General features: G+C 39.0%; 1 protein-coding gene across 2 annotated transcripts; it reads right to left on the bottom strand.

The window, feature by feature from the left end:
* Window positions 1–838: 838 nt before the first annotated feature.
* Window positions 839–26,939, bottom strand: LOC139625873 (lisH domain-containing protein ARMC9). Of its 2 annotated transcripts, XM_071485929.1 has the most exons (26): window positions 26,750–26,939; window positions 26,229–26,397; window positions 25,914–26,039; window positions 25,429–25,599; window positions 24,806–24,961; window positions 24,577–24,669; window positions 23,078–23,102; window positions 22,310–22,467; window positions 21,846–21,944; window positions 20,974–21,009; window positions 18,768–18,802; window positions 18,567–18,678; window positions 17,935–18,027; window positions 15,811–15,901; window positions 14,960–15,083; window positions 14,361–14,500; window positions 13,125–13,201; window positions 12,268–12,342; window positions 11,618–11,708; window positions 10,986–11,038; window positions 9,942–10,040; window positions 9,254–9,369; window positions 8,249–8,418; window positions 7,494–7,599; window positions 5,148–5,341; window positions 839–1,922 (listed from the first exon to the last, which is right to left on the bottom strand). In XM_071485929.1, exons 2-26 carry the CDS (start codon window positions 26,301–26,303, stop codon window positions 1,900–1,902), a joined length of 2,538 nt encoding a protein of 845 aa, XP_071342030.1. In that variant the 5' UTR covers window positions 26,304–26,397; window positions 26,750–26,939; the 3' UTR covers window positions 839–1,899. The 2 variants fall into 2 exon arrangements, with proteins under 2 accessions (XP_071342030.1, XP_071342031.1); XM_071485930.1 differs by lacking the exon at window positions 20,974–21,009 and having other exon boundaries at window positions 1,759–1,922; window positions 26,750–26,886.

The following is a 26,939-nucleotide window of genomic DNA, read 5'->3' as shown; positions in this document are numbered from 1 at the left end:
TGAGGTCTGGTTTAGACAGGCAGTCAGGAATGCATTTTGCATTTCGTCAAGAGGTTGGCTGTTTAATTGCAGTACATCCTGGATGGTGACACTCTGCAGTGTTTGTTCTAGATTCCATTTAGCGGATTTAGTAGATTAAGCACCTTTTTGAATCCGTTTAAAGGCTTTCATCAATGATCAGTCCAATATACCTAGAAAGTAGAGAGGCAAAGTTGCTGCCAGCAATGTCACATCACCGTAGTGCTTAATTATTCACTCCACTACAACTGTATGAATAACATTATTGTACTCCATCCTGTTGTGCTGTCCCACCAGCTTCGTCACCACGCTGACTGTTTCCAACAAAAACAAACTTAACAATATCAGACATACCACTTCATACATACCACCAAAATCATTAGCCTCGCTAAACCTGACCTCTTGGACGTCAACAGCAGACCCATCCACACACAGAAAGCACTCAACATAGCAAAAGACACAGACCACCCTCTCAATCCACACTTAACATTACTTCAGTCTGGCCACAGATACGGGACTTTAAAAACAGAGGAGGTCTTTGTGCCTTGTGCCCTGGCAGCCCAAAGAAAATCTACCAATCTATCCCTGCTGTAAGCTAGTGCCATAAATTAAATAACACAGTGCAGCAGTAAACCGACTGTCAGTGTTTGGCAGTAATGAGTGACAACTGGTCTTAAGAGTTTATCTTGAGCGCTGAGAATAATTATTCATGAGCACGTTGATAAAGACTTAAGCATGTCCCCAAATCAAAAGTAATCAAACTGGGAAATTCAATAATTGTATAGAAGGTAATAGGGAATTTATATTACACATCAGAAAACTGGTGACATGTCACACATTTATTTAAAATCACATAACACCTTAAAATCAATTACCACTACCATGAACATAAATATACATCACGACACCTGGAACACAGGTTCAAAGGTACAATGCAAAATTGCTGGATTTAAGTCATTCACACAATTTCAAGTTTTTTGTCAGATGTTGTATGGATGATGGTCTACTGTATATTAATAATAATAATAAGCTGTTTTAACATCATTTAAAAACATACACTAGCCTGACAAGTTATGTCAGGACCTGTGTCATTCTTGTAAACATTTTTGGAGCATAGGATGAACTCAAGCAGCTACTCTGATATGAACTAATGTTTTACGCTTGTACTAAAGCTGGTTGAATTATTTATTCATGTGGACGGATATTCATCCACCTCAGCCAAAAATCAATATATACAGTACGTAGAGAAATTCAGAAGATTATAGATTTGTAGAATCAGGATGAGAACTTTACAAATGAGGTTTTGTGTTACTGTTACTGAGAAAAAAAAGTCCTGTGCTCTGCCTCGTATGAAATTAATTCGACTTTGTGATAATCAAAGATTCTCAAACATTTTATCTCCATGGCTGATCATGTCAGGTTTCCTAAACTCTAAATACCCTGTTTACATGTTCCTAAAAAGAGCTAAAACCATACTGTGCTTAAGTTTGAACACAGAAGTTATCCACAAGAAGAGGCATCTCTGGGATGACACATTTAGGTGTGCCATCTATCCTCTTGATGAGAGAGTGGAGAAACTGAGGGCTAACTAAGGCTACAAGGTGCACAGGCTTGCACGGCTGGGGGTTGTGATTATTGTCTGACCTCATATTACATTACAGAAGGAAGTCTGTGCTGAAGCCGACGGGGGAGAGAAAATGCAGAGCCACAATCCTTCACATTGTTCCGGCCCCTCCTTCTCCTCTTCCTCCTCCTCCTCTCGCTGCTGATCCTCGACCATCTCTGTTGCCCTGACCCTGATCACAACCTGGGGGGGATGATGTTACAGGAAGCCTGATGCTCCAGGGGAGATAGCGCTACTCCACGGTGACAGCTCCCTCCTCACCTCCTCTCTGACTGACTGCCTGGAGGAGGAGAGAGAGGAGGGAGGAAAGGAGGGAGAGGACAATCAGATTACAACTTATCAATAAAAAGCTCATATTCTCATGATAGCTTTTAAGACATCCAGAAATACTCTGCTTGGAATAAGAATTATCTTCCAAAACACTCTTAAAAATATCTTTTCCAGAATCTGCAAAACTTTTGGATTTCAAATGTTTACCTGCTGGACACTCTCCTACTCAGTGTATGGGAACTGGAAGCTAGATTTTAGTTTAGTTACATTCTTCCCTACCAAAAAAATCTGATTTCCTCATCACATTTATTATTCAGGACCAGAGTGACAGTCCTAAGAGATACTGCTGCACTTCCTCCATCTTCCTAACCTCCACATAACAGGGATCTGTCATCACGTGAAGTCAGGGTTGTCAACATGACTTGGGTAGAATAATGCAGTTTTTTCCGTCCTCCCAACATGGCATGGCAGCAGCGGCTCCCCCTCCTTGTTTGTGCTGGCTGAGTGGGTGGCCCAGTCAGCTACACAAATGCACTCTCTATCTCTCCTCTGCAAAAAGGAGTGCCTCTGTCAGTCACAGCAGATGTGTTTACCAAATGTGGGCCTAAAGGGGGTCTTGCCCCAGCGTGTAGATGGTGTTCCTTCCCTGCAGCCAGGCTGCACCAAGCAACAAATATTAGGCATAATAACAGCTGACAGTCAGCAGAAGCTGCATTCAAGTAAAAATAAATTGGAAAAAATGGTTACGGGCTCAAACTATGGTCAATGAGATTTTGAGCTTGCAAAGTGGGGTTCACTTATGAAGAAAATCTATGAACAAATGATATCAGTGGTGAGGTTACTCAACGACACTGCAAAAAGAGAAGTGCTTTTGTGAATATTTGTGCACAGATACAAAGCAAAAAACTGCAAAGTACATGTTTTGACCCTGCCTTTACACCTGAATCTGATTGGACAATGACAGTTGAATCACAAAGCAGAATCCAATAAGAGGGCAGGTGGTTCTGTTATCTTCATCTGCACTGCTGGTCCTGAAAAGTGTAGTAGATTTTCAGGATGACTGTGTGGGCTCCTCTGCTACTGAAGTGGGTTTACATACACACACACCATATTTAATGTTTAATGTTTTCTACAGCATCGCCAAATATAATTAAACCCAATGGGTTCTTTTTTTCCTTTACAAATACATATATTTTGTAAAAAGCTTGAATTTCATGCAAAATAAATAAAAGTAAGAGCTACCAGGAAGCCTATTAATAAAAGCCATGGAAACTCACAGTAAAACTGGCCTTGTTTTGTTTGCCATGCCATGTGCATCTGCTTACTGCCCTTTAAGCAGAGCTACAATTAAGTGACTTCCTTATGAATCAATAGATCTCTGACACTTGCCAGACCTCAAAAGTACAACACCCACAGGATATGGAGGCTTTGAGTGACCATTATGTGCTATTACAGGCTTTATGGTAAAGTCATCCAGTGTAAGAGCTAGACATAATCGCTTATCAAATGCAATTAAGATGCATGAGAGCACCGGGAGATGTTATCACACAACTAAGAGCACCAGAGCAACTGATCAGGCCATCTTCCCTGCAGTGACTCAACTTCTATGTTTAAGATGTGAAATTGACAGCAAATAAATATTGGACCAAGGTCAGGTTGGGCTGACTGGTGCCATTGTTCAAAAAAAAAGTAATAATTAGCTTTTCACATGTCGCAAAAGATTTTTTTTTTTTTTTTTAATGCTGTGTAACAGTGATGAGTGATGTGTTTGTTTGCAGAAATTGCCACTTGTCTTGAACGGACTTTGGTGCACTACGAAATTAATGCCCTACTTTTCTTTGCTGTGACAGTATCCGCTGGACTGTCTGACATGGTCAACTCAGACACCTGCTAAATAACCGCTGAATAAGAATGTCCACTTCCCCATCTGAAGGTCATCTAACCAGCCTTGTGCTTGTGAAAGCTACAGTATGTTCCAGGTCCACCTATGGAACTCGTAGTAATGCCTACATAGTATTTTTGTGGGGTTGTAAGGGAGAAAGTCAAAAAGATGAGGAAGAATGTACAGATTAAAAACACAGTGTTCAAGTACATCTGAAAAATCAGCTTTAAGTGCTTTAAAGGAGACCTTTTATGCTCATTTACACCTCTGGATTTTTATTCTGGAACTCCTTATTCATCTCAAATGGTTTGTTATGCAGCCCCTCAGTTGAGCCTCTGACTAAAACAGGCAATATTAGCTTGGGCCTCCTTAAGAAGCCCCCTTAAAAGTCCACTTTCTTCTCATTGGCCGAACATCTAAAAGCGCACCCACTGCATGTGAGCATGTCCTACTCTCATATGAGAGTGGACAACACAAAGACATTACAGCAGGACGTATGGTTATGCCATTTCCTTGACATAAATGTGGATTTTAGTCATTTTTAGTCTTTTGGTCACAATCTGTGTACAAAACTTTTTCGATATATGCCCCTGTTATATTAGGTAGGAAATGTGCTGCTATGCTGATTGAAGCGGAAAACGTATGCTGTCAGGAAATACAAAAGCTAACAATGCTCGTTAAAATGTTATTCTGCTGTTGCCAAATGACTGTATTTAATCCTCATGTGTAACTCTAACCCTGAGCTTCAGGGAAATGAAAGCATGACTTGTCATTATCACTATAAACTTAACTGCTTTTGTGGACAATTCTGGTAAAACAGGTTTGTAAGGAAGCAGGAAAACTACTACTATTGTAAATCAGGTGAGAGACAGACAGGGAAAGAGAAGGATGAAAATGATATAATATCATGACACTGCAATATCAATATTTCACATGTACAATAATGTGACTTCAACCAATGCTTATTTTGTTAATTACTGCTGTTCACTTGTTTTTTGTTTTACAGATGCTCTTTCACTGCAAATTTCCCACTGTGGGATAAATAACGTATTCGATTTTTTTTTCCCACACACCGATTTATTACCCACACCTACAGATGGTGGACAAGTTCAGTTGGCTTGCCGGAAAAATGGAACAGGGACTGATGATCTACTCAGACAGGCTCAGTTCATCCTGAATTACAAATGAGTGTTTCTAAGCCAACTTGATTTTCTAAAAAACGATAAACTTCCAAATTGCTCCTGGTTATTTTCCAGTGTGATTGGCAGAGTAGACAAAGTAACCAGCTGGAGCCAAATTCACCAACACTGGCTGGCAGTCGGTGTTCATTTCCCACCCATAACATATGCTTACTTCCACTTCGGCGTCCCCCTCCTCCTGCAGAGCTGGCAGAGGAGCCTGGCCGGCTGCTCTGCTGTGGCTCCGACTGGGAAAACTGGGGGGCCAGAGTTAGGCCTCGACCCTGGTGAGCCTTACTCTGGCTGGCTGCTGTGTCAGGTGTACGGGGAATTTTGGGCTGGCTTGCAAATGCAGGGATAAAATCACCACTGTTGCAAGGGAAAAGACGGAGAAGCAGGAGAAGAAATAAATGATGAGTTATGCTGTATATGTTTTTTATTTACTTTTTAATTACAGCTGTGATTTCACAACAACAGTTTGAATGATCATTCAGGTCATCTTTAGTATCTGATGAGTTCCTTAGTAGCTCTAAAACACTATAGTCATGAACAGATCTCGTGTCAAATAAAGTTTTATAGCACAGAAATTATAGCTGTCCTGGCTACAATACCAGCCTTTTACAAACTTCTTGCCCTTTTAACTCTAAAAAATATATATATATATATATATATATATATATATATATATATATATATATATATATATTTATTGTTTGTTTGTTTGTTTGTTTGTTTGTTTGTTTGTTTTGTTTTGTTTTTTTGGGTTCTTTTGTACATTTTAGTTTAGAGCCAATGCAGTCTTAAGGTTTTAAGTGACATATTTCTAAATGATCAAAGCAGATCTTACAGGCATGTTTCAGGAGCCCAGTGTTTCTTCCACAGTAGTTCACAATTAGCACCACTGTGTCAAAAACAGTATAAGAGCAACAATCATGATTGATGATTCCCACCACACAGTAGAGGCCGAAACTCAATCAGCCAGGTACCAAATGATCAACATCCTGTGGAGAAATCCTATTCCATAATAAATGGATGAGTTTCAGTTAACTCATTCTTGTGTCTGCTTACAGTGGTCATATTGGCTCCAACACACCTTGATATCATCTGGTGTGACTCGATGTTACAAACTGCAACTCTATTAACATAAGTGAAGGCTCCAACATGTTCTAAAAACTCAGTCCTGGGGAGCAGCAAACTGGAACTGGCATAAATATTGCATAAATTTGCCTTTAGCCCCTTAAATTCTGCCCATAAAGTCAGCAACCTAAGGAGCAACAGGGTGACAAGAGCAACTTTGATGTTGGAATGAAAAACAGCCTCGCCACAGGTGTTACCTTGTGTAACTGAATGAGTTTCAAGCAGAGCTTTGCTAAAAAATCAATAAAGGCAATAAGACGCTCATTGATTTTTGCCAAACTGTGGTGTTGCTAAGATTCTATTCATCTAAATATCAATGAATGTCCTGAAATCCCTTCTCACTATAAAAATCTTGTCTCCAGACTGGGGTGAAATGGGGCTACTGAAGTCAGACTCAGCCAGGCTGTATTGTAGAGGTGTTTTACGTTCCTGGGGGATGGGTGGAAGGATAACTGAAGTGGTTCCCTGGGACTCAGGAGTCAAGTTCCTCTGGGATTTTAAAGAAGAGGAGAAGCAGGGGAGGATTCATTGAATGGGTCTCTTTGTGGGCACTGCTCGTTTAAACGCATGTCACAGTCTCAGAGACCAGCTTGGCAGTGCTGAGTCACCGATCGGTCAAACAACACTCTTGCCAAGTCCCTCCACAGACACACAAATACACTGACACACATCTCAGAGTTTTACAGGAACCTTGGCTGAATTTCCCTGATTACCTGATTCAGCCCTTTCATGAGAGGTAGCTGCTAATGAAATGCAACTAAATGCTCCTACAAGACTTATCATTGCATTACTGCAGTTTTGTTGTGTTATTGTTGTATATGTTGCACTCTTTATCTTTTATCCACCTCTTCTGTTATTTTCTGATCCCACTGCTCACCCTCACTGTTCTTAGAGCCAGCAAGCCCATAGCAGAGGCTGCTTGGAAGTAAACTGAAAATTTGGAATTACAATAGGCTGTGTTCAGGATGGGTTGTATTCATGGTCACTGTACGGTAACTTATTATCTACCTTCTTTCAGCAACTGAACCAGCCTTCGATCAAGATAGGCCTTCTCTCCTCCTCTGAAGTGATGATGCCCCTCTTGAGTACTATTGCAGCAGGTCCTCATTCTATTTGCAATGCCTGCTAAGGCAGGCATCTTGGGTACTTCTATAAATATACTGTATTGCATATTTTATTTTATATCCCATGAGAAACTTTTCACTGAACTGAGGTGCACTTCCTCTACTGCACATAACAAGAAACATGAAATGTGGACAACTTCTGTTTTCTAACTTCTGCTACTTTGCTTAGCTCATCAAGACACTTTCGCTGTTTCAACCATTAACACACACAGAGCCTCATTACATATGTGTATGTAGATGATGTTTGTGTCTCAGTTTACCTGGCAGAGTGTCCATTGTGTTCTTCCCGGAAACATCCTTTTGTGGTTCGCTCTTCATACGGCCCATCCAACTCTGACTCCTGGGACAGCCGGCCACACTCTGAGTCTGAGTGCGTTTTTGTGTGTAACAGAGAGGAAGAAAATATTAGAGTTTCATCACACTAATTTTGGATTCATAACATAATTTAAACTGAACTCAAAACTTTAATAAAATAGTACAGCCGTACTGTTGCACACTATCATTAATGAACACATGAGCGACAACTCGATACCACGCTGACATTTGTGTAATGTTGAGCCAAAATGCGTTATCAGCCATTTGGTGCCTGTTTTGCTGAGTCTTTATCCCTTCTACTCTCTGAGGAAGTTGCTGGAGCTTCCTTGGCTGGAAGTGCTTTATGTTCCTTGTGGATACTGGGCATCACATCAAATAAATCCAATACAAATCAAATAAAGAGCAGCAGGTGGAAGGGAAATTAAATTGTTCCACAAATATGCAGCTGATTTTCAGGGCACACAAAGTGTATTAAGCAGGAAATCTGACTGCAAACATCTGATGAACAGCCACAGCATTTAGAGATGATCATTGCTGCATTATTTTACTCTTTTGAAATTCTACTTCTAGCCGATGTTCAAAAAATAGTTCAAAATAATAAAACTATTGCAAAAAAAAAAAACATATCTTAAAAAAAAACTATTGATGCATGGAATTTGGGAAATGTACACAGTACACATAAACACACGGATCTACCCACCTATGCTGTGACGTAGGGAGTCAGCAGTGCTTTGGCGACTGCCGGAGCGTGTAGGAGGTCTGGAGTTGAATCGGGAAGGAGGCAGGCTTCCTTCCTCGCTCTTCTGTCTGCTCAAAGGATATTCCCTGTCCCTGCTAACCTCACCTCCCTGACTGCCAGCTCGATAATCCCTACACAACACAAAAACACAAAGAATATAGGCTCATGTTTGTGGGAACTTGCATGAGGATGTTCACATTATCAGTTAGTATAATTTTTTTAATCATTTTTTAAATTAACATCTTAAAACCACTATCTTACTGCCTCCATCAGTGCTACTTTTTAACGGTTGTACAACACTAAGTTAATATCAAAAAATTCTATATAATAAAGAATAAGACAAGTGTTGTTATTATTAGTAAGTTATAGAACCACTGTATGAACGACTTGCTGTGAGTTGATACCATCTTATCTCCAGGGCCACATCATCTGTAGGGCACTGATCCCTCATTGCTGTCATATCCATTACTCTGAAATAATACTGTGTGTTGTGTCCCTGCTGTCTAGCTTACAGTTTGTATTGACAGTGATCTGCCTTTTGTTACAAAGCAACCCCAGTTCCAGTCTCCTCCTTCTGACTCATTCCTTTACCTAAACAATAATGTCAGACTTTGTGATGATTAATGGCAAAATATATTTAAACCCATTCTTGCTTTGACCTACTGCACTAGTTTTAATGGCTATATGAACTTCATTTTTACTGTCCCCTTTTAACAAAGGGGCAGCAAAATCATTGTAAAAAAAGACCTTAGGTTGGGCTATGAGCTATCTGTGCTGTTGTTAATGGTTCACCCTTGAGAGGAAAGAGGCTAGCTGTCTGGTGTCTTCACCTATTTAGTATTCTGTGGTTCTGCGGTTCTGTCAGCTATAGTTCTGTCAGCTATAGAATGTGAAATTCCTATGAACAAGAATTTAAACCATATCCTGCCCACTTCCTGTCACCCTATTTGTGTGTCTGTAACTTACACTGTGTTGACATTACGATGAGAACTCGGTGTGACTGGTCGTTGTAGGGGCTCATCAACACTCGGTTGAGGCAGAGGGGTAGACTTTCTCTTCACTTTTGCCATGTTGGTCATAATCTATACAACCACAAACACAAGATTAGTAGCATAGTAGCAACACAGGTTTGACACAGGGATATCAAGAATCATTAAAGCTTTAATATGCTGGATTTTTCTTTTAGTCCTTCAATTAAATAATTAAAATGCTCATGCTTGCATGTCCCCTTCACGCTCAAATGGGACAGAAATATTGATGATATCCTCCATACTACCATAGTAGCACAATGACATGAAATCTTGCAATTTCCCAAAGGCTCAAATATTGTATCTAATGTCCTGTAGCGTGCACACACTACAGTACAAACATTTTCACAAACATTTTCAGTTCCCCTTGTTTCAGGCATCGTGTCCTTTAGCTGCTGCATCTTGATGCAGAGGGAATTGTATAGCAGAAGCAATAACCAGAACTTAACAGAGTCCTGCGCAGCGGGCTTGCCTGCAGAATGCCAGCCTCTAGAAGGAAATTAGCAGTCTTATTGTGAGTAACTGATGTTGTTCCTTTAATTTGGTAGAGGCTTGAACTCTGTGCCTGTTTAGCTACCAACAACTTGCTTAATGAAGTTGTGCATGATGAGCTTATACTCTCTTACTCCCAGGTACTCAGTGGTGAGCAGACTCTCCCCAGACAGTTCTCTGGGCTGCGGTTGGAGAACTTCCTCTTTGTCAAGTTCTGTCTCCATTAAATCTTCCTGTGACAAGATAATGACAATGAATCAGTTAAAAACATAGTTGTTGTAATGAGCAGTGCGTGAAAGTGTGTCACTAATACAGATTTGGTCATAATGTGCAATCAAATACGAATGAAATCAGTACAGCCAACATCATGGTGTCTGAGAAGCCACCCACTATTGAACACCAATATGTTAAAGCTCCTGAGGTGTGTTGATTGACTATGGTTACTTTGACGGTGCCTAATTTACTTTTATATTTAAAATGAACTTGTTTGCAATAACACAGATGTGAGTCAACGAACCAGTTTAAACACATATACAATGCTTGGCACCAATCCAAGAGGTACCAACAAGGGAGCAGTGTAGTCTACACTTTTGGCACTCACTTTGTTGTCAAGTGGGCAACATTATATCTGTTCCCTGCTGTAGCCACAGTAATTGGATAAGAGGTACAAAAAAAACACCAGTGCTGAGATCACAGGCGAAGTAATAAAGGCACTTACAATCACACTCACTCTCTCACACTCACACACACACACACACACACCTGAGGGACTGTAGCTACTCTTAACTTACTAACATATACCTTATCTTGATAACCCACTGTCCCACTAAATCCAATCTGCCAGGCTCATCACCCCCTACACACACATGAACAAACACACAAGTGGGTGACACCCAATATCTATGTCATACTGAGATTGCCATCTACAAGTTTGGGAAGGGTGTCAAATATGAGGTGTTCTTTTCTTGTTGTGCATCCTCTCACCCTCATTTTCTCTGTTTCTCAATTTTGTTCTTTTGATTTGTTTTTGTTTATATATCTCTATGCTTCTGCATAGATGCTTCTTTATATATTCTTTCATATATTCTATGCTTCTACATAGAAATGAGGAAATGATGAGGAATAATGAGGAAATTGGCACATATTACAATGGTGAAAGACATCAACTAATCTCTTACGTCATTGTCGTCCTCTTCCTCTTCATCGTCTGATTCTGGCCCCTCTTCCTCAGCTAGGTAGAACATAGCCACAAGCCAAGGATTAAACTAAGTAAAACATAATAACATTTTCCTAAAATCTCAAAGATTTTTATCTCAACATTAGAAAAAGACCAAGCCACCAAGCTTCAAATTTGCCTATAGCTATTCAGTTTCCTGCTATGTAAAGCTCACTCTAACATTAGTTTGACTACCACTAAGTCACTACTGTCAGTTACACCAGCTGCCCAAAACCCTTACTTGGTACAATTTCACTATGCTGTTACAGTATTTAAAATGTGCATATGTATACAGTCAGTACCTACTGTGTGCATACATTAGGCTTGGCTGATATCCAAAATTTCATATCATTATACAGTCCAACCCAAATATCGCTTATCCATGATTGTGTGCTGTATTTTATGTTTAAGGTATAAGTGACACTGCCACTAAAAAGCTAATGACTGTATTAAACTACAAAAGGAAAAAAAAAGTTTATATATCACATAAGGCAGGAAACATTGGAATATTTGAAATTTTCGAATATTGGCCCAAGCCTAGCATACACATTCATTTAAGTATTTAACAGTAACTGTAAGTTTGACTTCACTCACTTGAGTTCAGCTGTTTAATGATGAATTCAATCTGTCTGTTGAGGTCTGGGTTCTCCTCTTTGCTGTAGCATCGAAGAATCTCCTCTACACTCTACACACATGGGGGAAACACATGTCACTCTGGTGTATGCACATACCTTTACAGCAGACAGACAAATCCAAGGGCTGTTGTTCGATTCAAAATGAAAATCTGTGACTCAGCATTCAAAGGCAATATACACTGTAATAACATTTAGCTGCAGGCAGAAGTGCTCGATTCAAGCCATGCAAGTAATCTGATTATAATGCATTGTAATTGTAATATATGGTCCTCAATTACATAATGATCACTGATATCTGAGGCCTCTGCCTAAATATGATATTTGCTGGATAGAATGAATCCATCCCCATCCACACTCTCCTGCAGCTCCTAATCTAATTGCATGAAGAACAATTACATAATCTTTCAAGTCAGTCTGAAGCACTGACATGAATACAACCCACAGGCTCAGCAGTATCTGGGTACAGATACTGTGTCTTATGACTGTGGACACCTGTTGTTTCACCATCAAACACTGTGTGTGTGATGACATGAAGGAAGACAAATGCAGAGCAAAACACAAACTGCGTCTGTTTCCTCAAAGGAGTTGAAGACATTTCTGCTATCTCACCATCTCTCTGGCTTCCTGCCTCACAGATGGAATACACAGGATACTGTACAGGGCTCCATTCACATATGGTCGGACCTGAGGAAGGCAAAGAGACACAGACACAAACACATAATCTCTATTTTTATGGTCTGAGGTCATATGGTAACAGCTTGTATGAACATGCAGCAACTAGAAAACATGGATACAAAGGGGAAAAATGTTTATACAATAGATGTGAATATCAGTATATATTTCTATGACCTCACTGCTAACACAGACCTACAGTAATCATAGTAGATAAAAAGATTTAAAGCGATTGTGACGCTGCAACAGCTTGACAACAGAAGTTGATAAATTCTGATGAAAATGAATGAAGTCAGTGCCGGTCATTTTTTTCTGACTTTCTTAATCAGAGCTCATTTCAATCAAGACTGCCAAACACTTGAAGGCATAAGGCAGGTAATACAGTTAGAAAAGTCAGTAGTAAGTTGCTCACCCTTTGTGGGCTTTCATTTCATTTTAGTTTCTGTGCGATAAAGTTAAATAAATAATAAATTAAATTAAATTAAATTAAAAGGAAATTTGAAAAGGCTAAGACTAAGGTAATAATAAATATGTATAAAAAATATATTCCAAATAAACATTACAATTATAAGCAAAAATCTGAACAGTGTGCAGATGTAACAGAATAGAATATCCATGTACTGTGTACTGAAAAGTGTAGTGTGCTAGTCAGCTGCACTACTGTTGTTTTGTGTGTCCTACACTGCATGTGTTGATATATGTTCTATCCATTTTTTAAACCCTCTGAGTGCGTGCCTCTTATGTACATTTAGATGTGACATCTGTGTGCAAGTGTTGACGGATGTGTGTATCACCTCATGGTTCTCATGCCCAAGGAGGTCAGTTAGAACCTTTAGTACATGCTTGGCGTTTTCTGCACACTTCCTTTTTCCTGTACAGCCATCCAACACACATGCACAGACACACAAGTAAATACATGCTTCAGTTTAACAACCCAATCTGCTTATCCTACAATGAGTGGATAAACTTTCACTTAGATTAATAATTCATGATTTTGTCCAGCCTAATATTTTTTAATTTTCTTTGAATTTCATCTTTCTGTTACAAATAGTAAAACTGATGATAAATCAAATGCAGTGCAGCATCCTACTGTGGCAATTTTATAAAAAGCAGGCCCCGGGCAACTGAGAAAAAAACAAAGGGAGCACTGAGAAAGATAGAATCTTTGTTCAGTGCTTATGTGCAGAAGAAGGGGCTGATGTGAACAAAGATACACTGTAGATATGATATAAAAGGAAATATATAACAAGCTTTAAAAGCTAAAATTTTGTATTGAATTCAAACTTAAACAATAATGGCCTTTACTCTGACAATAATCAAATCATCCAAAAGTAACACAGTTAGACAGAGAGTCCATGCTGTTTTAAATTCAATTTTAAAATCAAATTGATTTATAGTGACATCATGGACTATTAATATGCTCAGATTTTACTCTGATATTTTTCTTCCATGCATGTCATGAGACTTTATATATAGTATTACAGGGCCGTTCAGATACTGTATAAAGCATAGTATGTTGGATAAAAGTTGTCTTTTAAAGGAGTAGGTTGACATTTTGGGACATACACTCATTCTTTTTTTGACAGAGATCTAGATGAGACTGTAAATGTTAAGCTATAATCAGTAACTGGTTAGTTTAGGTTAGCCTAAAGATGATAAAACATCTACCTAATAGTATCTCTAAAACTCACTTATTAACATGTTGTATCTCATTTATGTGCCGGACTTATTCTTGGCTAATACAAGGAGTCTCCTGTAGTCTCTGATGGTTGGCTGACAACTATTCAGAGGCAAGAAACAGTCCAATAATGTCAAACGATCCCTACACCCACATTGGCCTGCACCTCACTGCACCTCGCATTCCCCAATTGAAATCAATTTTTAACTTTTTCTGTTTGTCAATTTTAAGCAAGCCACATTAATTTTACCTTTACATAAACATAAATACATCCACCAGGTTGAAGTGGTCTCAGAGGGGTTTGGTGTATGCTATTATTCAAGCTTTGCATCTACCTGTGCCTCGCCTTTACCTTTTGTGCGTAGACACAGATTCATAAGCAGAGCTGCAGAATACTCCAGGGTGTAGTCAGTCAGGCAGTCTGAGTCTTGCAGCTCATCCACCAGCCAGCCAATCAGATCATCCGCTATCATAGCCGTCTGCTGGCTCCTCCTACAAGACATGATGATAAATGATGGATTAAAAGCAAATTACACAAATAATTGTGTAATGTAATGCAATGTAATGAAAATTTAAAAATTGTGAATTTAGCTGTTTAGCTGTCATACATGTTAATGTATATTTATTATGATCAAAGTCAAAGTAGTCAGAAATCCTCATTTTGAGGAAGAAATGTGAACTCCGAGTGATTGCTCTATGTAGTCTCCGAACATTCAAACTCAGTTAAATATTATTTAAGTCTACCCCGAGACATTAAAAAAATAAATCCTATTAATGTCAACTTATCATTAACGTTGCCTCCTGATTGGTTGTTCAATGGAAAAACTGGAAAAACTGGTATGTAATCTGGTTTCTAAACACGCTTTACCTGAGGCTAAGAGCAATGACTGGTCACCCTCTTAGGAAAGTGAAGAGATAAGGATTTATAAATACACTTATTTTAAAATTTACCTGAGGCTGAGTTTCTGCAGGGCCACTAGTACATTCTCTCTGGTCAGGGAGTCTTTTTCCTCCTTCTTGAGTGCTTCTGTCAGAAGTTTCAGAAGAATGGGGATTTGGGAGAGGTAAACCCGACCTGAAAGCATCACCGCAAAATGGAATTATAATCTAAAGGCAAGGACATTTTAAACTCTCACTGGACAACATCATACTCTAGAAAAAAAAATACATCAGTTTTATTTTACGTTACAAATAGGTTCACCGGTTCATTTTAGGTACAACTGTGAACTCTAGTGAGGACATAACAATACAACAGAATTATCTCAACAAAACCCAAGCTGACTGGACTTACCAATGATGGATAAAACTTATGAAAGAATATTTCCACCATTTCAACCCCCACCAGTTCAGAAATCTAGTTCCATGGAGTCCACAGATTACCAGTGTCACATTATATGTTTTCTCAGTATTTAAGTTTGATAAAACCTTTGAAATTCAACAACTTTGAGGCTCATTCTGACAAGAAATTACAGTGATGCTACCACTTCAACTTTTCCCTGTTGTTGAAAATGAATTTTAAGTAATTAAATATTTATACAAAATACTTAACCATAACCACTTTCTACATAACAGTAAGTCATCTGTCTCAGCACAAATAGTATTTGTCTTTACAACAATGTGTCTTTACAAGATGTCCTCCATAGTTACTGGCATGCTGCTTCAGAGGATCATTAGTGGTTTTCAAGATCTGATAAAAGGTTTTCCATGAATCTATGTCTTCAAATGCATCCAGTTAGGAAATGACTCGCCTTACAAAAGAAGTAATGATGCTTAACCAAATGTAATTGCAGTTGCGCACTTACCCTCTGCAAGGGAAGCGAATGCATTGAGGAGACGTGCCATGTATTGGCGGACAATCTCATTCTTCGACCTCATTAAATGAAGCACAGTTTTCTATGAAAACACAAAATGTAGGGTAGTTTAAAATTATATTCATTATATCGATAGTTTATTGGTACTTAAAACAAAATGAGCATAACTTATGAGCAGGCCCTACAAGTGCTGCTGATAAATTTCAAACACTCCTCTATTATCTTAACAGCTGCTGATATTTTAATTTTTTTTTTTTAAAAAGGGGAAATTTGGAATATGAAAAATAATTATTAAACTAATGCAAAGAAAAAAATATATATAAAGGATTATACTGTAGCTAATGTTGCCAACATAGCTAATACTTTTTATATGGTAAATATAGAGAATGTCTTACCACACCATTGCACTGCAATAGTATTTTATGAACATCCAGCACTACCCTCATTGCGCCTTTGCTGGGCAGTCACTTTATATAGAAATTAAAATGAAACTTAAAATGAAGCATTCCAAGTTAATATTTTACTTCTAGTTCAAGTGGTATTGCCTACGATTCTGCCCACACAGCACACAACTGAAAAGGGGCATGATAGCGCGGCGATGTAAGGCCCAGCACACTGGGAGAACACACTTGTCAAAAGTCATTCATGTTTTTGGCTATTGTCAAACACAGAACATTTATGGTTGTGATTTGATTACATGAAACTGAAACCCTACTACAGTTATTGTGGCTCTCTACTGTAAATGACTCTAGTGTTGTTCAGGGGTGGCTTGGAGCACCGTGGCAAGTACATGGACAAAGAACTCATCTGTGAGGTGAGGATCATTTACTCTTCTGTAAAGGGATTATCTTTAACATGGTGCCCCATGGCAAAAGGCTAGGTGAAGGGAATGTGAAAAGAAAATAAAAGAAGGAAAAAAAACAATATAGCATGTAAGAAAGGGATTCTAAGGCTTCTGAAAGCCTTTTGAGAGGGTGAAATCTGAAATATAATGCTTCCTACTCTTGCCTTTGTTAAGTAAAAAGGAGAAATTCCTCGACAATGCTACTCAATCTGGAACATTCATAGGAAGTCTCCAGTCAGATTAAAATAAAATGAAATAACTCACTTACATATGTAATATTTGGGGAAATCTGTGTCAGTTTGGCTGTGTCAATTGCCAAGACAATGATTTGGATGTCAAACTAGTTAAGAGCGACTCTAACTATATATGATTTAACTATAGCATACATCTCCTATCAATGTGTCCTGCCCATCTTGAACTCATCGTGATTTTGCAATGTGCTAATGGGAAGGGCATAGTTGGCACCAAAAATATTTTTAAATGGTGGAGAACCTCTGTCAAAGCATTTTCTTGCTTGCTCCAGATAACTCTGTTCACAATCATTTTCAGTGTTTTATTGAAATAAATATGGTTGATAAAACAATTTCCGGCAAACATTTCTATACAGGTTTTTATAAAGTAATAGAAAGAGCATGTCCTTTATATCGGGCTCCAAACCTCTCATTTTGAACTTTGTCATACATACTGAAAGGTCAGTGATAATGATCACACAACAGTGACATGTGGGTGTATTTACATTCTTCCACTGTAAAAAGATATATATCAAAGTTTAAAGGGATAACATATCATTTATACAGCATCCCAGAGGAATATGGGCGATATCCGAGATGCCATGTCTGGTTTGTCTGCAGTCTATGACCTTCACTCATATTGCAACATTAAGCTGATAGTGAGAAACAAACCTGTGTGTACCCAGCAAAGATGCCAATTCACCAGCTCAGATGTGCATGAAATCAGAGCCTAGGGACTAATTATACGGTGTGGCCAGCGTGCAAGAAGTTATTTTTTATTTTGGTCTCTCTGATGGTTGCATGGAATATAGTTTGGACTTGGGAAATGTGGGGGAATAAAACAAAATGATAAGAAAATCTTTCAATGATGTAAATATTGTTGTATGTAAAAACAAGTTCAGTTAGTTGACCCTCATCACATGGGTTGTGTGGCAGTCACCGTTATTTTAAATTTATGTAAAAGAAGGAAAAACACGCACTACAATTAACATTACTAGAAACACCACAGAATGTGATTACAATAAAAGGTTTAGGTCCCACCTGTCCCATGCTGTAGCGTTCCAGCAGATCGTTGCTGATATAGGCCTGAAGCACGGTGTCTCTCTGTTCACCAGGGAGTGAGCGAGTCAGTCTCTAAAAACCGTGAGAAACAGACAAACTGACTACTGTATGACTGGCACTCTCTATAAAATGCTTTACTTATGAGGCACCCTAAAGCAAAACATTGATATATGTAATGTGTAATGCATTACTTTAGCCTGCCTTAAAAATTTTACATAAATGTAACACCTACTGTATATCACACTGGCCTTTCTGTAACATGATGGCTCCCATTACTACCAGGGGTACAGTCATAATAAAAAATAATAAAGACCAGGAATGAGTCACAAAGGTTTCACTAAGGATTGGGAATTGATTGGATTTCAATGATTGTGATGACGTTTCCCTTTCAAGATAACTTCAGAAGACTAATACCCTAACATTTTCACTATAAACATATGACCAAACTTTTAATAATGTCGGGTAATTTTAGTGATAAAAGTATGAAAAAATGATGGACTACAGCCTAAAGAGAGTGGGAAAAGGCAACAACCAGTGGATTTAGACATGAGAGACAAGAGACTGTGAATGTGTGCAAAATGTGACCCTTGACATATGAGGAATAAACTCACCCAGCGCAGTGCCTGAAGCAGCAGGGACCTGAGTCTGTCTGAGCCTTCAACCAGGTCTTTCTTCAGCTTTTCATAGTCCAGTGAGGGCAGCATTGGCACCTCCTTGGGTCTCCTGGAGGTTAATAAAAAACACGTCGGCCATGTTTTGTCAGGGCACTCTTCAAACCCTGAGCAGTAATCTCCATTAAATTGAACACTTACTGTGGTGCAATGGATGCTCGTAGCATCGAGGAGGCCTACAAGAGAGAGTGAAATCGAGAAAGGAAGACAGAGAGGAGCAGAATATGTATTACAATTTGATTATTTTGCACTACATTTTTACTAAGTGTATGGAAAACATAATCCATGCAAGTGTTCAAACTAATCCTGTAACCTTTTATCAATGTGTCTGTCTAATCGCTCTACTTACCCAGAAATGTTCTCCATCTAAAACAATCAAGGTAGCTACTGTCTGAAGAAGTCATTAGTATTTTTTTTTTGGACATGCATACATCATGCTTCTTGTACATGCTGAATCCCCGGACATACCATATAGTGCTGTTTGGCAGCATTGCCCATGCAGTCAGTGACAAGTAGGAGATATTTCAAAAACGAAAAACTACCACAGAGGGCGGGTTAGTGTGAAACAGCCAAATCCCTAATTTTCACACCTCAGTTCACTTGTACTGTAGGCCTGAATGTAGTTATTTGGGAAAAAAGGAAACAGAGACCTCTGAGCAATGAAGAATAGAACAGTGGTGGGTGTGTATGTGAAGGAAAAGTAATTACTACTGTTTTCCAGTATTGAAAGGGGATTTTAAGGCTTGAAATCGAACCTGAAGCCTGCGTGGTTTGGTCTATAGCGGGAGCAGCGGGAGGTCAGGGGAGCGATCCGTGTCGTCTGCAGTATCAGGTGGTATGGCCACATTTTTGTTTTGGTGTGCAGTAGGTAATATGGAAGTGGAGGAGAACTTTGAAACCTAGATTCTCCCCCAAATTCCTTTCTCTCTAAACATTTCAGGTGCCCTGAGAAATGCTGAAGGACAAGGGGAAATGTTTCCCTGAGACATCTGACACTGAAAAAGGCCTGATTAAGAATGACATCCAACTTAGGTTTATCACACATATGTATACTGTATATTACAGACAGTATTCTTGCTACTTTTTAACAGAAGAGGTGATGAATGTACAAAGAGTGCGCTCAAACTAAATAATTTCTTTGCAACAACGTCCGAAGGATGTAAAAAACTACACAACAAACTCTTCCATTTTCAGTAAAACTTTGATTTTAAGGTCACATTTATTCTCAGATTTCAGCTGGCCACCAACACAAAGCAAAGGCTTGACCTGAGTTCTCTGACAATGCATAGTTTACATAAGAGGTGCCTTTACTCTCTTCACCTTTTTAGTGTATCTTCTCACTATTTACTCCTTCATGACCCTGGGGACAACTGAAGGCCATCTATTGTTGATGTTATTGTCTAAGTAGACGGCACTGCTCCATGGTCTCATCCAGGTTTTACCCCTTCAGCAAGCTAAACCATAGCAGACTAGCAAGAAAAAAGAAGAAGAAAAAAAAAAAAGAAAATTGTTGTAAAAAGTTGTTGACCTCTGTCCACAAGCTCTTGGTAATCAGAGTGCGAAATTAATATTAACTATTAAATCCTGGTAAGAAAGTGCTGTGGCTGTTCATTTTTGCTCTCACTTTTTGCTCGTGTCTTTTACTTATACAACAGTTAAAGTCCTGACCTGACACTCCATGGATGTTATCTAAGTTAAAATGAATATATTATATGTTTAACCTGAGTGCCTGTGATTAATGGAGTTATGGACCATCACAGTTATATAAAGTGTTCTGGCTGTATTTCAAATGACTGTAATTTAATCCACCCTGTTTGACAACCTGAGTATGAGAGAAGGGCTTTTACATCAAAAGCACCTTGTGTTGGCCATTCTTGTCCTGTCACGGCATATGTCTGAATTCTTTCAAAAACTCGACCGTCAAAGAAATGGTAAGAGGAGAAAACTTAAACTGACAGCGTTGATGTTAAAAAAGAAGACTGACAGCCAACGAGGACAATTCAGAGGAGGAACAATGACTGAAGCCTTTGGGAACAAGTGAATTTAACGACGAGGCACATCCTGAAAGAGACGCTCTTGTTTGGCTGAACAAGTGACTTGACAAAAGGGGTCATTCTTACTACAAACAAGGCCAAACTTTAAACTAGGGCAATCTAGTAGTAACAGGGGGACAATGGCAGAGGATATAGAGTGAATACAAAGGCAAGCCGAGAAACATATATAACCAGTGAAGAAAGGGGAGGCAAGGAGAGGAGGAGATGAAGAAGACACGGTGAGGCGCAAGCAAGATAAGAGGTTGGGACCTCAGCGGTGATAGGAAGTAAACATTAAAACATATGAAACTTACATAGCCATCATCATAGGGACTCATAGAGTAATATCCCTTTGTGGACAAAAGCATCACACACGCAAAAACACAAACACACAGAAAGAAGTTGTTCAGTTCAAAACAGAAAGAAACCACATTTCACAAGCCAGAGTTCAGCACCACAATGAATGCCACTGACAGTAAGCGAGATTGTGGAGGGATCAGAGTGGATAGTTGTGTTTCAGTTTGGAGTAATTCTCCAGTTTTTTTATGTATGTGTGTCATAGAGTCAACTGTAAAAGCTATCAAAAAATGGCATCAAGGATATGATTTCACCCGCCATTTGCTGTATAATTATAATTTCTACTCAACCAGCTAGTTATTCTAACCATTATAATCAAAGGAAAATTTCAAAAGTGGTGGATGAACTTAAGATTTTGTGAGCCACTGTGACTTGTGTTTGGAAGGGTTCCTTTCAAGTATTCGGAGTTGCGTCAGGCATATTTAACTTTCCAACAAGCCTTCCAAACGACTGTGTATTCGACCAGGATCCAGGTATCTTTTTCCAGGATACAAACTGAGGGATTATTACATAGCTTTAAGTTGACAGCACTATGTGCAGAGGACAAAGGGGTACTTTATGGCAGATAAACACACCCTTTTAAAACATCTCTTGAAATTCCCATTCAAACACAGTGACCAGTATCTGTGACGTATGGTCCTGAGAGCAGTTGTCCCTGCTCGCATTTACGTGGAAGACCGTGGCTCCTATCAGCACTCCCCCCTTTGACAGTTTCCATGCTTTCACTACGAGCATCATGCCTTGAGGCCCTGTGTTTTGTTATTCTTCTACCAGTAAGGTGTGAGGGGAGAAGGAAGGAGAGGAGAGGTGGCTGTGTGCTCTCACTCACAGTGCCAGGTCTGGTGAAGTCAGTGCTCTGTACCATGCTCTGCCTCATCTGGCTGCTGAACAGGCGAACACACACGCTCTGCAGGTACTCAGGGGAGATCTGCAAACACACAGCATGCCCCTTGAGCTTTGTGGGTAGAGGGAAGAAGAGCAAGCTCTCCATTTTTGTGTCCCTGTTTAACACCACTGTGTCATGTAAATACATAATGTGTATAAAAAGTGTTTTCATATACAGTATTTTACAACCATGTATGTGTGCATACTGCATATGTGAGAAAGAGCCTAATTAAAGCCTTTATATGTTTGTCTAGTGTTTGTGTGTGTACTATTCATTAGCTCATTAGTGTTAGTGAGTGTGTCTTTCTGTGTGTGTGTCTACCTTGTGCCCATCTCTATGTAGTTTGTGCCTGTAGCTTGTGTGTTAGAATGTGTGTGTTTGTTTGCCCCACAGTCAAGCTGGCCTACCATTTTTCCGCTGACGGTGGCCTCCAAAGAGTCGACCAGCTCAGCAGTGATTCCAATCAGGTTGTGGTAGTCGGCCTGCATCTTGTTGAACTTCCGCACGTAGTTGGTGATGCGGCGGTCCGATTCAACCAGTTGGAGCTGCAACTGCTGCATGGCCTCTGCACAGTCACACACACATAGACAAAGGTTGCAGAAAACAATGACGAAGAAAGGAGTGGACATCCTCTGTGTACCATAAGGTTAAAGTGGATGTTTCTGTTGGTTGATGTTTCCGTCAATATTAGTCAATTGTCTTTAAAGGAGCACTAAGTAATTGTTAACCTTTATCAACCTTTGTCTGCAACCAACTGCAACACTGGCAGAACTTCAGTTGTCATTAACTCACAAGACATTTTCAGTTTTATTACAGTAAAATGAGCAAATAAATTAGAAATATGAATGATACCAATAAGCTAGTTTTTTTAAACCATTATCTGGAATATTGGTCCACCACTGTTAAAGGAGGTCTTAAGATTGCAAAGAGTGCAGAGCTTGTGTTCCTTTTCAGAATATTAATTTGAGAGTGAAGTTATATCACCTACTCAAGAGATCACTGAGTAACTAGCACTGACAAACATAAGTTGTTGTACAGGCAGTCTGCAGGTGCTTTCTGTATTTTCACGACAGATATAATATGATGGTGGGTCAGATATAATGATTGCAATACACTGTAAAAGATTTATTATTATTATTATTATTATTTAGACGATTCAAGAGGGATAAATTTACCTTTAGTACTCCTTCCACCCTCTTTCTGCATTATGTCTGTTAAGGAATACACATTCAAATGCAACTGGACACTGAACAACTTAACATTTCTACTGTATTTGTTTCCTTATCCATCTCATCATAAGTTATGGACATACAGTGAAAGATTACGTAAATGTCCTGCTTAAGTTTGATATAAGACAAACACACAGTATGATATATCCTGACTGAAGTAGGCAAAGCCGTCACAGAAACCATTTGTTTAGAATTAAGCTAATTTGTTTTATTGTATGAAGAGATATAAGTGATCAATACCTATTTGTTTTAGAGGAGGGATATTTCTATTTCACAAACTTCCCATGGACCAACACCTGGAAAAACACGGTGGTTATTCAGTGCATTTACATGCGCTTAAGCAGCAGAGTTGCAGTCTACTTTTTCCAGCAAGCTGATTTCTTAAATGTCATCATTCGTGTGTACCCACTCAACGAATAGTTAATTTTCATGTGCAAGTATGTTAGGCCTGCTGCTAAGTGCTGCCTTTTGAGGTGTCCGCAAATTGAGAGATTATGCATGTTTAATAACCTCCATTCTTTAGATTTTATATAAGTAAAATCAATTAAGATTTTCTTTTGCCAGCCCTTGAGATATTAGTTGCTATCTTAATCTGTATGCTTTGATCATTGGCCAGTAGGAACAGGGTTTGGTTTCATGAATGTACAAGGAGGAAAGTTGATCCACTGGGTTTCCAGTAAAAACAACAAATCTTGTTGTCCTTCACTTGCACTTCTACTCTGAAGGGGTTAGCGTGAGTTAGTGTCAAATTGGGTCCTGCCATGCTCAAACATTGCATGCATTTAGGAATGCAAATAAGACAGGATTTGGTTTCAGGATATGAAATGAGCTCTAGGCAACAGTGTGACTTTTAATTACTTTTTTAGTCACCTACATAAAGGCTTTTTATTTGAGATTTAAATGTGCTGCTCCGCCAGGAGAAGAAATGGAAACCACTCTGTGCTTGGCCTGTGTTAAATCCCCAAGTTATTCCCTCTAGATTTTGTTGTGTTTGACCCCACCAGCTGATTTATTATTTAAAGTCACTTTCTAAAGACCTTTGTGTCCTTTGTTGAGCCAACACAACTTTTACTTAATGCTGTGCAGTTTTGGGAGCCATCTCTGTGAAAACTGTCAGGTGCTGCATGACTACAGTTCTCTTGAGCTAAGAACTCTTGCAGTGGATATGGTTGCCAAAGACAGAATTCAATGGCAGTGTCAGAAGTTGAATTGAGCATTTCATGCAGTTTTTTTTTTTCACAACTACTATTGTGGCAGCTTGTGTCACTTGTAATACAGTGAAGTTGTGACACTGCTAGATTAGCATAATTTGCATATTCATATGACACCACTGAAAGCAGCAAAGAAACCACAACAAAAATAGTATGTCATAACATTAATAGTATGTCATAGTAACAGTATATCTGTACTAAGAAAGAATGAGAGTCAGTCATGATAAAGGATACATATAAGTTCAGCAGTCTTGGGCTGTTGGATGGCTTCAGTGTCATGGACAGAAACTGATCCAGCTTAGCCTTCAAATGTGGTATCCAGGAATCCTTAATATACCATAATGTAGTTTGGAAGAAAATGTGGTTATGTTAGTTCTGAATGCGACACTGAGTAATAATGTTGCATATGTAACGACTAGTTGGCAATGACCAACTAGATGATGTTCCATAATCAGCCGAGTACCTGGAAAAGATCTTTGAAGGAGGGATGGACAGTGGGGTTGGGAACAAAAGGCAATGCATAGTAAGGCAGAAACTCTGTGGTCTGGCTCAGTGCTGCTCCTCGAGTCTCCAGGTACTTCTTGAAGTGGGAAATCCTCTCTTCAAACTCAGCTCTGTCCTGGAGACAGATTCAGGTACTCCAATGAATTGATTTATTTCAGGTTGCTTAACAGTATGTCAATAAGGCTCATTACATTATTTAAAACACTTCACCTCTTCTGAATAAACACATCCTCTCCAATTATACTCAGTTCTTTCTCTTTCTATTCAACCAACAGAAACTACTGAAGCATCTGCTTTTAAAATAATTAAGTTAAATCCATATAAATATACAAGCTCAGACTGCAATAACTACACAATGAAAAGCAGTGGCACAGATGACTACTTGCAAAGTGCAACAACATCATAAAGAGCCCACTGAGAAAAAGCCTACAGTGCAGCTTAGTGGACATTTTGCAGAATAGCACATAATGGCGTTAGATTATGCTGCAGTTAGATTTTGTTTGCAGATAATCTCATAAAAAAGTAATGCTCTTGTAAACAGAAAACAAAAAATAAATAAAATAAAAAGTTGGAACTACATACATGTCTGCCAGGGTGCCTCCTCAGTGGGTAGATGGTGAAATGGATGTAAAGGTAAAACTCCAGGCTCTGGGCCTCTGTATCTGTATCTTTTACCTCAGATGGAATATTCTCTACCCACAGTTCAAAGAATACCTTGTGATCTCCATCATCAAAAGAGCAAAGGAGGTCTTTCTAGAAAAGACACGGATAAAGAAGAATGGGCTCGGAAATGCAACAACTCTGGAAAGATGTCACCCACTGGCAAGAACAATTTGCTAGTTTTTAACGATCATTTTATTATATATGACACAATTATAATTGAAAACTTATAAAAACATAGGATAATATTTCTCAGGTTGCAACAACTCATGTCAATAACTAGGAGTGTGTAGGCAAATGTCCTCTCTGCTTTTCACCATTCTTCCTGCCCACATCCCTAGTTGCCACCACCATAAATAATCAATCAACCTACAAAAGCAACAGGTTATAAGAATTGTATCTTTTACCTGAATGATGCGAGTCTTTGTGTCTCTGAAAGTGCTTCCTTGAGGCTTTGAGACCAGCTTGCCTTTGTTTTTGCACTCTTTGTCGAAACTGTGCACAGTCTCTTCAAATTCCTCAAACTTAAGGTACTACAAAAGATACAAAACAAGCACAAGTGGCATTCACTCTTCCTTAACCACAGCAGAATAGAGCTGTGTTACAAGTCATCCAAATTAAACAAGCTGCACAACTCTTGTCTCTCTATTATGTCATGCTATATCAAGTATGGTTTGTTGAAGAAAAGTTGTGCATCTTGTTTAAAAATTTTGATTTGTTACCTCCTTAATCATTCCAAGAAGATCGGCTTCAGTTGCCAAGATGTCACCCATCTTGGCTGCCTCCCTGGAATTCATGTGAGTGCCCAAAACTTTGAAAACACTTACTACTAGCAAGAACCTCTGCACTCACTAAATGACATTTCTACGTCCAGTGAGCATTCTGCAGAACCTGCAAGGACATGGCAGAATTAATAGTCATATGACAGCACACAAAGAGGTTCATTATAAAGCGCCTCTGTTTTAATAAGGTGCAACTGATTTTTAGAGTCTTTGTGTTTCAGAGTCTTAAACTCAAGTAAAGCTGCAATACGAAGCTTTTCATGTAGTAGTAATCCTCAGCAAATAACACACGCATTCCACAGATGAACTCAGAAATCAGATTTGTTCTGCTTTTACATTTTTTTTTACATTATCTTCAACCACAAACTTTAGTGACAAAATCAGTGTTTGGCAAGCTAGTAGCTACTTGCTGAAAAGCTACATTATCTGACGTCAAGGGTGGACAACAACATCATCCTCACCTTAATCGCACATCATTTACTCTTGATAAAGGCTTATGTCGCTTTCACCATATTCATCCGTAACTGTAAGCTATATAATCCATTTTCGGCATAGCTTGTAGGCTTTACTTGCATTTAATGTTAGTCAGCTAGCCATTAGCTAGCAACCGTACACAGACAGGACGCTAAAACACCTAGCAACCAAATGGTT

This window comes from Trachinotus anak, unplaced genomic scaffold (genome assembly GCF_046630095.1).
Source record: "Trachinotus anak isolate AG129_WGS33_773 ecotype Australia unplaced genomic scaffold, CSIRO_AGI_Tana_v1 ptg000010l, whole genome shotgun sequence".
In the NCBI taxonomy this organism is placed as follows: Eukaryota; Metazoa; Chordata; class Actinopteri; order Carangiformes; family Carangidae; genus Trachinotus; species Trachinotus anak.
The sequence above is the reverse complement of the archived record's forward strand: the minus strand, read 5'-3'. Positions and strand labels throughout refer to the sequence as shown.

What these genes read in the sequence shown, in the direction of transcription:
- LOC139625873 (XM_071485929.1), bottom strand. Translation starts at nt 26,303, where the DNA reads ATGAATTCCAGGGAGGCAGCCAAGATGGGTGACATCTTGGCAACTGAA. An exon ending in GTCCCTATGATGATGGCTAT is followed by an intron (nt 18,803 to 20,973) that starts GTAAGTTTCATA and finishes TCTCTCTTGTAG; the next exon opens with GCCTCCTCGATGCTACGAGC. An exon ending in ATTCGCTTCCCTTGCAGAGG is followed by an intron (nt 15,084 to 15,810) that starts GTAAGTGCGCAA and finishes TGATGCTTTCAG; the next exon opens with GTCGGGTTTACCTCTCCCAA.